The following is a 13038-nucleotide window of genomic DNA, read 5'->3' on the forward strand; positions in this document are numbered from 1 at the left end:
GGAGAGAGAGAGACATGAATGTGAAAGAGAAACTGATTGGTTGCCTCCCATACTCGCCCCCCTCCCCCAACCGGGGATCAAACCCGAAACCTGGGTAAGTGCCCTGACCGGGAATCGAACCCCCAACCCCTTGATGTACAGGCAACATTCCAACCAACTGAGCCATCCGGCCAGGGCTCACCTTTCATATGTTGAACACCTATTAATTGCCTTGCAGCACGTGAAGTCCAAAGTGAATAATAGTTCCTGCCTCAGGTGCTTATGAGGGACTAAAAAGCAAAAGCCTCATATGGGAAGTTTTATTTTGGACCCATCTGAGGGGAGGCACCTTTGTTTGGAGGTGATTTCTTGTGCACCTGGTCCTTTCACAGTGGGTCCCTCTGGGCTGGCTGTGTGCCGGCTACTCTCCAACCTGCCCCTGGGGGAGGGGAACAGGGCTGGCTTCAGGAACTTTCCACCACCCTGTGTGCTCCCGGCTCCTACCCCTGTTTCCAGCTTTCCTGGTGTACTGTACTCCTGCTGGTCTCAAGAATTGTAACTCTTGGATTTAAAACAAGACAGGTGACATGTTTGTAGGCTTGTGGAAATCACCTGGGCTTTGGTATTATTGGCATTTTCTTGCTCGTATTAGCCCCTGCGTGGCAGGGGCAGGTGTAGAAAGGACCCCTCTCTGCTGCAAACCCACCTTGGCTTAGAGACTCAGGAAAAGCATGGCTTTCTTCACAGGGAGGGCTCCCAAAAACAAGCTCACCTACAGGTGCTGTGGAGGGTCAGATGTCGAGATATCATCCTAATCATCATCATCATCATCGTCGTCATCATCACCACTCTTGTTTACAACTATTTCTACAACCTGAATGTCCACATTTTCATGTGGTCCCATTGACAGTAACTTTAATTCCCCTTCACACAAAATGTCATCTGTACTCTTCAAAAGGACAATTTTTGTCTGTAGGAAGTGAGCCCATACACTCACGTTCATTTTATTTTTCCCTGCCCACTAAGGCAGAGAAGCCTTCGCAAACTTGGTGAAGGTCTGAAAGTGATAGAACACAGAACATGGGCTCTAGCATTCAGATAAACCTGGACTTGAATTCTAGTTCTACCACTTGTTAACCATGTGGCCTTAAGAAAGTTACTTTAGTTCTGTGCCTCAGTTTACTCACCAGTTAACTGGAGCATACCCATCTCACCGGGTTCTTTCGAAGACCAAGTGCATGTAATACCCCTGTGACAGCATCTGGAGAGTGTTCAGTGAACGTTGCTGTTACCAGCGAAGCCGGCTGCGGATATTAGTGACTTACCAGAGCAAGCTCTGTCTGATCTTGTGGTGAGAGGAAGATCAGGGAGGCTGATTTCTCCAGCCATGGTTTAGGTGGGGGTAACAGAGCGCTGCTACATCTCTGTGTGAGAGAAAAATATTGTTTATGCAGCAGAACTGCAGAGAATCCACTCAGACACTGTGATCACCTCTGTGTAAACCGAGCTCCTTACCTCAGTGAGGGGCACAGCCCACCAACCAAGGGACATTTCCCCTTAAAGAGATATCTCTTTTCAGGTTTAAAAGAAAATTTATGAGTTTATTTGAGCCAAACTGATGACATGCGGGGAATAAGATCTAAAATGCTCCCTCTTTTCCAGTTCCAAGGTTGTTTTTATATCCTCTGGTCATGGACTGAGTGTATTGAAGTCTAAGCCTATTGACTTTTAAAATATATATATTGAAGTTAACAGTTCACATCAGTCTCTTTGGGGTTAGTGCTTTATAGATAGAGAAAACTCAGTAGATAGATGCCAGATAGATGCCAGGTAGATAGACAGAAAATGAGCCATTTGAGTATAAGTTTCTTTCTATATCAAAAACTAAACATCCTAAAGAATGTCTAATGATGCCATGAGGATTATTAGTCCTCTCTTCCTCCCAACTCAATCTCTCTATCTCCCCCCCACACACACACACATTCAACACACACACACAACAGACACACACACCATACACACACACACACACACACACTCGACTCTGTGTCCTCACATACTGACCTCTACCTACTCTGCCCAAGGTCTCTGAATAAGGTTTTCCTTAGAATAATTCTCCCTGATCTGCCCGCTAACGTCCCTATCCATCTTATCTTCCTTGCAGGGGGCCACATCAACCCAGCTGTGTCTTTTGCAATGTGTCTCTTTGGACGGATGAAATGGTTCAAATTGCCTTTTTATGTGGCAGCCCAGTTCTTGGGAGCCTTTGTAGGGTCCGCAATCCTCTTTGGCATTTACTATGGTGAGTAAGGCCCCTGAGTCCAGAGGTGAGGGGGAGCTGGGCCTAATATGAATGTCAGAATTACTTGGAAGAGATGCAATAAGGCAAGAACAGGAAGCACCCTACTATTGACAGGCAACTCGAAGAGCTCTCAGTTCTAAATAATGGGGCCAACATTATCATTAGGGAAAATTCACAACTTAAAATGGTCACAACTTAAAAGAGGGAGCAGAACTTAAAGAAAACGTGTATTTAGTCTCAACCACTGCTGCAATGTGACATGCACAACATAAGTAACTTAAGTCATCAGACCTTACTGGTCTCGGTTTCCTCCTCTGAAAAAATGAGGGAGCTGGACTGTGGTAGCAGAGAGCTGGGGTCAGCACTGGCTCTGTGGGGACCACTGTCTCCCTTGTTCCCAGGGCAACTTCACTATACCGTGCCACCCTCAAATTGTGGGCTGATGTTAGAATTATGAATTCTGCCTAGAGTAGACCAGGTTCCACATTGGCCTTCACTCAATCTCAAAAATTCCAACAATTCTCCCAAAAGAAGATTGTTTCTGGGACCCACTGGCTAAGGATCTGGCTCAAGTTGAGAGTGAACCATTGAGGGCAGCCAGGGCTTTCTATCCTTGACCCACCATCCTGTGACTTCTCTGAAACCACTATTCTATAAAGTGAAGAAAGGCAAACAGTATGGATCTGCCAAACTAAACCTGAGTGTTTGACTGCGCTTGGTTAACACAGGCTCTGGCATAGACCACCCTCAGCCCTTCCCAGAGAACACTAACATGCTGGAACTCTGTCTTCCATAGATGGACTTATGTCCTTTGCTGGTGGAAAACTGCTCATCGTGGGAGAAAATGCAACAGCACACATTTTTGCAACATACCCAGCTCCATATCTGTCTCTGACGAATGCATTTGCAGACCAAGTAAGTGGCCATTCAACAGAGAGCTAATTTTGATGAAAGGACAGGATTTGATCAGGGGACTGCATCAGAGCACTGTGGGCCTATCAGAAAGGAAAAGCTGTGTTTCCAAAGTCAGAGGCCACTAGGCAGCACCCAAGCTTTCTTTTTTTAAAAAAAAAAATATATATATCTTTATTTCAGAGAGGAAGGGAAAGGGAGAGAGAGAGATAGAAACATCAATAATAAGAGAGTCATTGATCGGCTGCCTCCTGCACGCCCCCTATTGGGGATCAAGCCCGCAACCCAGGCATGTGCCCTGACCGGGAATCGAACCACTGTCTCCTGGATCCTAGGTGGATGCTCAACCGCTGAGCCACGCCGGCCGGGCAGCACCCAAGCTTTCTTGACAAATTTTTGCATTTGTTGAAGTTGATACCATTAAGAGTTTTCTAGTTCCTCCTTAATATATACACTTGTTCATACCAGTTGAGTTCCAGAAAGTAGTGGAAGACTAAACATTTCAACCTCTGTAGGGGTGAATGGGATTTGCTTAGCTATTGTGCCTCTTTTGTGCACATGATCTAAATGTAGAGACCACAAGAAAAGACATTTCAATATCAATTCAAGGGTTTCTCAAGGATTCTACTTTCCATCCAATTCAAGCCCAGTTTATCATATAATGAAGAAGATGGCATTTAGTCCAGAGCTGTTGAAGGAGCTTTAGCGACTTCTTGTGAATTCAGGCCCTTTCCACTGACTTTCTCGCTCAAACCTTGGCTTGCACTAAAAAGGCCAGTCTCTCTGTTCCCTGTGATCTGGACCCACAGCCACCTTCCTGTACCCTTGATCTGTTCTGAGAATGTGGCAAAGTGAAGCCTCCAGCCCCTGTAACTTTCCCACAGAGACAGCCTCCCTCCACCGAGTCCTCCAGCTATGCTCTCCTCCTTCCCCTCTGGAGAGTACGCTGGCCCCAGGACATCTCTGGGTCACCATATCTCAAGATTACTAAATTGTTTCACTCTAAATATCGTTCAAGCATATTCCGTAATTTAACTAACAGACAATCATTCCTTTGCCTAATAAACATTGCTGGCACCTGCTGAGCCAGGCACAGTTCCATGCTGTTCCTTGTTCAGGGAATACAAAGCCTGGTTCTCTGACAAGTAGCAAATCCCTCTCTCGCAGGTGAGAACACAGGGATAGAAGTAAAGTCAGAAAGCAACAGGAGCCCAGAAGCAAAAGCTTCTACTCTGCCTGGGGGAGAGAGACAGGGTTTCCAGAGAAGAGAGCTCTCGGGAGAACATGTCTCTTTGAACACAGATTCTTATAATATTAATTCAGAAAGCAGATGAAATGATGAAGAGCTTAAACTCTAAAATCAGTTGTCTGGGTCTTCTCCTGATTCTTCTGCTTATGAGCGATGGGCCCCAAGGCAAGTTTCTTAACCTCATTCTACCCAGGTTTTCTCACCTGCAAACAGAATAATAGCAGGATTTATCTCAGAGGTCATTCTGAAGCTCAAATGAGATAAAGCATAGAAAATACCTGGGACACAATAAGTGTTCCACAAATAGTCGCTGTCATTTAGCTGTTAAAGTAAAATAGTAGTTTGGAAAGTTTAGAAAACAAAGAGTGGAGAAGACACAAGCTAAAAGCCCTCACTTCAGAAAACCTGTTGTCACTTTTTGTATATTCTCTTAGAAGTTTTCTTTTATGCATGTTTTTAATGTAAACTATAATGCACATACAACTCTTTTACTTAATATCAGAAGCATTTTTAAATGATACCCCTTAGCTTTTATATTTGTTGTTCTTAATGGCTGTATAATAGATTATAAAATGGGCACTGCTAATATAGCCCTTTCCCTACTGATGTGTACTTAGGTGGCCTCCAGTTTTTCAGTACTATAAATACAGTTAACCCTTGAACAACGTGGGGGTTAGGGCCACCAACCCCATGCAGTTGAAAATCCTTGGATAAATTTTAACCCCCCAGAAATTAACTACTAATATCCTACTGTTGCCTGGAAGCCTTACCAATAACATAAATAGTTGATTAATACATATTTTCTGTTATATGTATTTTATGTTCTTAAACCAGAGAAAATCTTATTGAGGAAATCACACACAAAAAGAAAGTACATTTACAGTGTTTACTGAAAAAAATCCACATATAAATAGACCCATGCAGTTGAAAACCCATGTTACTCAAGGGTCAACTCTAATGGTAAAGTGAGCATATCTGTTTTATGATTTTTCCATATTTTAGATTATTTTCATGGTATGGTTCTCAAATATCCAGTGGGGTCAAACTGAATAAATAATTTTGTAGGTTTTTTAAAAATTCATATTGCTTTATTGCTGCTGAGTTTCTTTTCAGAAGTCTGGTACATGTTTAGTTCTCTTGGAAACGCCTGTGAGAATTGCTATCATTTCCCTAACATTTGGTATCATTTGCATTTCTTTTCATTACAAATCAGTTTTTCCCACTTACTTGTTTCTTAATTCTACTTTTCTTTAATGAATTTTTCTGTTCATTTCCTTTGCCCATGTCCCTATTGATATCTCACATTATTTGTCTTGCCAATTTGAATGAGCCTGTTTGTTCATTTTTCCGGCCTGCAGTTTGTCTTTCTGTTTAACCGAGTAGTAGTTCAGCAGCAGACTGTAGTAAAGACGACAGTCTCTGGAGCCTAACTCTCTGGGTCCACACCTCACCACTACTAAGTGCATAACCTTGGCCAGGTAACTAGCCTGTAAAGGAGAATATCAGCACCACATTGGAGATCGCTGTGGTAAGAAGAGTGCCTGGCACGGTGCACTCACCCAGTGTATGGTGGTTACCACTAGGCTTGTATTTAACAAGAAGGGATGAGTTTTGAGGTGGGCCAACTGGCAGATTATAAGCTGACCCCCTTGCGCGTTTCCTCCTTTCTCAGGTAGTGTCCACCATGTTCCTCCTCATGATTGTCTTTGCCATCTTTGACTCCAGAAACTTGGGAGTCCCCAAAGGCCTAGAGCCCATTGTCATCGGCCTCCTGATTATTGTCATTTCTTCCTCTTTGGGACTAAACAGTGGCTGTGCCATGAATCCAGCTCGAGACCTGAGTCCCAGACTGTTTACTGCTTTGGCAGGATGGGGGTTTGAGGTCTTCACGTAAGTAGCAATGGTGAGGGGAGAGGGGAGAGAAAGGTTCGTGCTGTGCTTTATCAGGGAGGGCTGTGCTTGGAACTGGGATCCAGGAGAGTGCAGACGGGAAGGTGGAGGTCAAGTGCATACTCTGGTCATAAGTATGGAATGTCTGACTGGTGATTGTGACATGGTGGGGCTGTGTGTGTGTGTGTGTGTGTGTGTGTGTGTGTGAGAAAAGGAAACAGGCAGGCAGGCACAGAGACAGTGAGGGGGGGCCGGATTCCAAAGAGGTAGTCCTGTCCTATATATAATTGGTGCATGGTTTTATGTGAATATTTTGATTGTATAACTTGTTTACAGATTCACTTTGTGACAAAGTTGGGCTAGAATTTACATCTTTTGATACTACTACAGAGCTCTTTCTAGTGAACCATGCCAGCTACGCTTCATTCGTTCATTCATTCAACAGATCTTCACTGAACACTATGCTGTGGTCATTGAGCTAGGCAAGGACATTTCAAAATTAGCCAAGTCACTAACCTTGAGCAATGTGATAAGTGCTCTGCACAACCTGTACAACAAAGTTTTGAGGAATGACTAGCTCTGCTTGGGAAAGTTGAGAAAGGCGCCACTGAAGAACGAGCTGAGTCAGGACTTCAGGTATGAGTAAAAAAATTCCTGGCAGAACAGAGATAAAGAGAACCTGTGCACAGGAAATGGCAAGATCCTGTGCTTTTAGCCTCTGAATGTGCTGAGGAAATATGCCAACTGTTAGTACCAAGCTCTCAGAACAAACTTTGCCCATTACTTCCTTCCCACTTCACCCCAACCCCATAAAGTCACAGTGGCCCATCCATCCACTCATCACATCTCCCTACAAGAAAGGAACTTACTTGGGTTCATCAGGAAACAGGCCTCTAACATGAAGACAGAGAAGTAGGAAAAACGTGTGAGAACAAGGTTTCGTTTAATGTTTGCTGTGAGAACAAAGGGCTTGAGTGTCCCTAAGTGCTGACCTGCGCATATAGTCATACCCCTGTGATGACTTTAAGTGAGAGTTAGTCTTGTTTCACAAGTAGGAGAAACAAGCTATTAAAATAACTGACAGCATTCCTATCACCACCACAGACAGCACTGAGAGCTACTAGAGCGTAAGCACCACAAGGACAGGAACCTCAACAGCTTCTTCACCACTGTGTCCACAGTGACTAAAACACAGCCTGGCACATAGAAAGTCTCAATGAAAGTTACTGAACAAAGGAGTGGAAGAATGCTGTGTGCCATACATGTCCTAGGAGATGAGGTTACAAGGAGAATCTAATGAATTTCTAGAGCAGTGATTCTCAACCAGAGACATTTTGTCCCCAAGGACATTTGGCAATGTCTGGTTGTCATAACTGGGGAGGGGAGGGGCAGAAGTTGTTATTGGCATCTAGTAGGCAGAGGCTAGGATACCAGGATACTGCTATGCATCCTATAATACCCAGGACAGATCTCCACAACAAAGAATTATTCCGCCCAAAATGCCGAGAGTGCCACAGTTACGGAGCTCTGTTCCAGAATGATCACCACTAGAATGTGAGAAGGTTGAACACAATGTCCCCAACTGAAAAGAACTCTGTGTTCCTCCAAAAGAGAAATCAAAACACAAGTCCTAAAGATCTCCGTATTCCCAGAGCCCAGAACTAGCCCAGGAGTTTCCTCTAATCCCATGTTCCTGAGCTTCACTCTAGGAGACCACTGCCCCCCCCCACCTCTGTTAGCTTCACACAGACCCCTAAAACACAGATGCCCAAGGTGACCTGGCCTCCCTTTGAGCCCTACTTGGTGATTCACTCAAAGCTCTACAAGTATGCTGGTTCTAAAACAAGTAGAGATCTTGCCTGTTCTCTCTTTGCTTTGCTAAGTACATGGTAGGAGACCATGCCTGTGGGAGAACGCTGAGTCACCAAATGCCAGGCTCTGAGCTCCATGTCCCTTTTTAGCATCAGGGTCTTTCCCCTCATGCAGTCATTTATCAGTCACTTACCCGTCCATTAAGCCACCCAACCTCTTATTCAAGGCCCTGTGCTGAAGATGGTAAGACCCAGTTGCTGCCCTTCACGGCGTTATGTTCCCTTTCGGAGAGGCTTTGGCACAGGCTCTTACACAAGGTGGAGGCTGCCAGGTGCCACAGAAGAGATCTGACTAAGTACCTCCAGGAGTTGAGAGAAGGATTGCAGCTCCAAAGTTAGGAATTACAGGGGTGAAATGAGGGGCACTTTGTAGTATCTGGAATGTTTAAATGGGATATTTTCAAGCATAATTCAGTTGGAAAGGATCTTGTACACACAGAATGTTAAAATGACTAGTGATCCAGCCTGGCCGGAAGGCTGCATGAGGAAGGTTGGAAAGGGCAATTACTGACCGACCATAGAGGTTCTAGACTCCCAGAATAAAAAATTGGGGGGTTTTGCTACTCCCTATTCTGTAGGTGATGGGGAGCAGCAAATGATTTAGGGCAGAAGTTTGACATGTTTGGAATTTTAATTTAGCAAAATTAATCTGGCATCATAAACTAAAATGGATTTAAAAGAAGAGAGTAGAGGGAGCAGAAACCAGTTAGGAAAAAGCTTCCCACCCTTTCAAGGTTCTGTATCCAAGGTAAGCACCTCAGTGGACATCCTAGCTTGAACCCACACCCTCAGAGAAAGCCAAGAACGCCTTCTCCTCAGATCCTCACGTGCCCCTGTACGGCAAGCCGGGGGGCTGACCAAGAAGTGGGGCACCAGGCCAGACGAGAGCAAGAATCAACAGACCCTGGCTGACTCTTGCTTCTCCTGTAAGTATTAGGATGCTTCCTATCCAGGTTCTCTCCATGAATTCACATTAAGATGTTTATGAAGGATCTCAGGGGTAGTGTTACTTTTTGAAAAGTTTACCCAAAGGAATGTATCCCTGATGATGGTACCTTAAGCAATTACCACAGACATTTTCCTGGCATCCCCAACATTAGAGGGTGCAAATGACCCTGTACATGTAAGACTTGGCCAGGCAGGGAAGCACATCTGAGCCCGTCCATTTATGACTTGTGACCCTGGCACAAGGCCATCAGCTCTGATAGAAGGATGGGGGTCCATCCAGGGAAAGGAGGACGTGTGTCCTGGCAGATATCTTGGATCCCAATCTGTTAAATTACAGTGAGAGATTCGCTATAAAATAATGGTGGAGGAAAGGAAAAGAAGGACCTCCTACTTCTTTAAAGCCCCTGTGCCTCTCACAGAAACTTCCCTGCGGATTTGGGGACTAGGAATGGGCGCTGCGGGAAGGGAGGCGCCGCGTCCTCTCTCCCACGCGGTAAGAGCGACACCTTGTGGCTTCTGGGCTCAGGCTCAGGGCTGGTCCCGGGAGCCCGCATTGATGATCTAAGGGGGGCTTGAGCTATCCAAGTGGAAGGGACCACCGTGTGGATGGAAGCACAGGTCTCAGAGAGGAGGAGACTTGCCCAGAGACCTTCTAGACTATCCTGAGATTAGAACTAGGTCCCGTGAATCCTAGGACAGGCCTCTTGTTTGTGCTTATTTCCTTCATTATCTTTTCTCATCAAAATTTGATACAAAGCAAAAGACCCTATGTGTAGTTATTAAGCATAATGATAAAAGGCACAGCCACGAATCCTTCCCTTAGACAGATCACTATGAAATCCTCAAGTGCATCAGTGGGCTCCCCTTGTTTCCCCTGCCTCCTCCACAGCATCCTGAAATTTTTTTATTCATCATGTCCCTGCTTTTAAAGAGTTTTATCTCAAATGCATATATCCCTAAACAATATATTGTATAGTTTTGCTTGCTTCTGGGTATTTATAATCCTTTCTACTGAGTTCTTTAAATGGATTTCCTGTCTCCAAAAACGATGGTGACAATTCACAAAGACAGGCTTTTCCACAGAACTCCACCTTTCATACAACGTACTGACATTGAAGATTTCTGGAGGGGAGAGGGAGTCACGGCACAACAGCCTTATCAGAGAATAACTTCAAGCTGTGACCTCAAAAAATAAGCACTGAATTAAATTATATTTAGTACATAACTCATATTCTACCTCCTATTTTTTAAATTCGTTTTCATTGATGAATATTCCTGATTATTTTGTGGTGGCCTCACACACCAATGATGTCCAGGGATCTCTCCACATCTTCCCACTCATAATCTTCAGGACCCGTTATTTCAGGATGAGCGAAGTAAACTCCTGAATATCAACCTGAACTTTTGCTAGATGCCCTCAATGTTGACCATACTACTTACTGTAGGACTATATTTTCTGAAAGGAAAATAGATGGGACACATTCTCTCATAAGTGCTAAGAGGCCAATGGAATGGATCATCTGAAGTCAGGTGTGTTGGAGAGTCCAGGCTGCCAAGCTGTGGTGAGTGCCCTTATACTTAGCTCTTGCCGCATGAAAAGGGAGCCATAAGCATGAGAAAGACTAGCTGGTTAGTGAATAACTAGCAGTAGTGCCAGGAGAAAGGCCAAGTGATGTATCACTAATTCCTTGTTTGATTTCAGAGCTGGAAATAACTTCTGGTGGATTCCTGTCGTGGCCCCTATGATTGGTGCTGCCATTGGAGGCCTCGTCTATGTTCTTATCATTGAAATTCACCACCCAGACTCGGACCCAGACTTCGAGGCAGAATCAACTGATGACAAACCAGAGAAACATGAACTCAGTGTGATAATGTAGCAGGGTGCTCAGTTCTAGGTTTACAGTGCGCTGAGCTGATGTTCTCTTCAGGAAAGATGGCCTGAGGTGTCTATGTTTTCATAAGACTGGGGTGGACCTGCCCAACGTTCTCTGCTAGCCATTTGGGACATCTGATTGGAAAAGCATCTGAATGAAGTTTTGAAAACACTGACGTCTTCTCTACGAGCTCCCACCCCCCCCCAGTAGCATGGACTGTCCCCTGAAACAGCCTTCTCTCCGCCCTGTTTATTTCATTCTTTCATGTGAATTTTTATTGTTGGGTGAACACTAATAACTTGGGACTTTGACCATGGACTTATTTGGATGGTCTCAACTGCATTATCTGTATGAAACAGCATCACCAAAAGCCTTATTTTCAAACCCATAAAGGTTACATTCTGAATATCAACCAAAACTCAATTGAAAGAAAAAGCAGTGGTTTCAGTTAACATATCCGTGAATTAGGTAACTAAAGGGTTAATGCTATTGTTTTGCGATGCCAGTATTACTCTAGAAATACTGATATTCTCCAAACCCAGGGATGTAGGAAGCAGTAGGATGCAGCTAGAAAGCATAGGAGAAGGACACCATGGCATTCAGAAACCTCAGGAGACAAGATAAATTTGGGAAACCAAATGGAATTTTTTTAATGGAAACCATTTATCAGATTAATCTCTTGCTCTTTGCATTTTTAGAGGGCACCAATTAATTTCCTGGTCTTTAGTATGTAATAACCTACAATATAGTCATAACCTCAGTCATGAAAAATACATCACTCTGTATTTTTAGCTCAAATGTCTTTTCCTAATTGCCCACTTGAGGACAGACATTTGACAAGTTAAGTCAATGACTGCACTCATCCATTATTCTACACATGCCCTGGAAGCCAAAATGGAAAGCCACTGGCTCCTGGTCTGGTATAATCTTCAGGATGGAAGATCCCTGGAAATAGCATACCTATTGGGCTTAACAGTATACAACGTACTTGCACACATATTATCTAATTTAAGCTTCATTGGGACTTTCTGAGGTAAACACCCTGCTGCCCATTTTTCAGATAAGGAAACACAATCTCAGGGAAGCTAAGTGAGTGTCCTAGGTCAGGTGGGAAGCTGAACATCTTCTCATGTGTCCTACACCTTTCAGAAGATCGATAACTAGATGAGAATCTTGTCCAGCCCTTACTGGCCAGCCAGAAGAAGTGGGATTGGCAGCTGCCAGAATATGTACACCTTCTGGGCATAATTCTCCTGGATCCTAAGGTAAAAGACCTTCATTGTCTGCTTTTATTCCTGCTGTTGTAAAGCATTAACATAGGAAAAAGCTTGCAGTTTGATCATATTTTTCATCTGCTGAAAATCATTACTAGGCCTCGTTCCCAAAGCCACCGTTGATATTGCTCAGTCTCGATCTTCCCTCCTTGCCAATCCCAAACATTACATTCAGGAAACTTCCTTCTCCTTAGGCTCTTCCCTTTAAACTTCTATAATTGATGTTTTTTGGTAAAAAGACTCTCTGGGTTACAAACACCAGAGAAATTGCTCTACATCAAGCGATGTACCTTCAGTCAAACTGTTAAAAAGCCCAGAATTCCCAGAGGGATCCAGTTTTCCAATTGCTCTGTGATAACAGATCAACAAAATGCAAATGTGAAGTATCTCCAGTGGCCTGTGTTCTATAATCTACCGACATATGGATTTTTTTTATCTTAAAATAAAACTGTCATTTTCTGTTTGAGTTTCTAGAAGTATTAAGACTGCTAAGTACACTTAGTACAGAGATGGTCTATCCTGTCTACAAACTGAGATCTTCTGAGGAGCTTTGAAAGAATGGTAATGCCCAGTTGGTCATTCATATTGTCTCGGGTGATTCTGACGTGCAGCCAGGGTTGAGCGCATTGACTTGGTAAATGACATGGGCCTACGGTTTCTTTCAGAGCTGAGACTGGTGGGGGCCAGCTGATTCCTGGTAGGGTTCTCAGTCTTGGGATCCTCATGGGTTAGAGAGCGG

The 13038-nt window shown here is 44.0% G+C and overlaps 1 protein-coding gene across 1 annotated transcript in view; it reads left to right on the forward strand.

Annotated features, from left to right (window-relative positions):
* Positions 1 to 12765, forward strand: part of AQP9 (aquaporin 9) — a 39952-nt gene extending 27187 nt beyond the window's left edge. The window contains exons 3-6 of the mRNA XM_081151587.1: positions 2144 to 2281; positions 3078 to 3196; positions 6115 to 6332; positions 10854 to 12765. Coding sequence (XP_081007713.1) covers positions 2144 to 2281; positions 3078 to 3196; positions 6115 to 6332; positions 10854 to 11028 — 650 coding nt within the window. The 3' untranslated portion in view covers positions 11029 to 12765. The remainder of the gene's footprint in view (positions 1 to 2143; positions 2282 to 3077; positions 3197 to 6114; positions 6333 to 10853) is intronic.
* Positions 12766 to 13038: the final 273 nt, after the last annotated feature.

Source organism: Miniopterus schreibersii (genome assembly GCF_964146895.1).
Source record: "Miniopterus schreibersii genome assembly, chromosome: 1".
In the NCBI taxonomy this organism is placed as follows: Eukaryota; Metazoa; Chordata; class Mammalia; order Chiroptera; family Miniopteridae; genus Miniopterus; species Miniopterus schreibersii.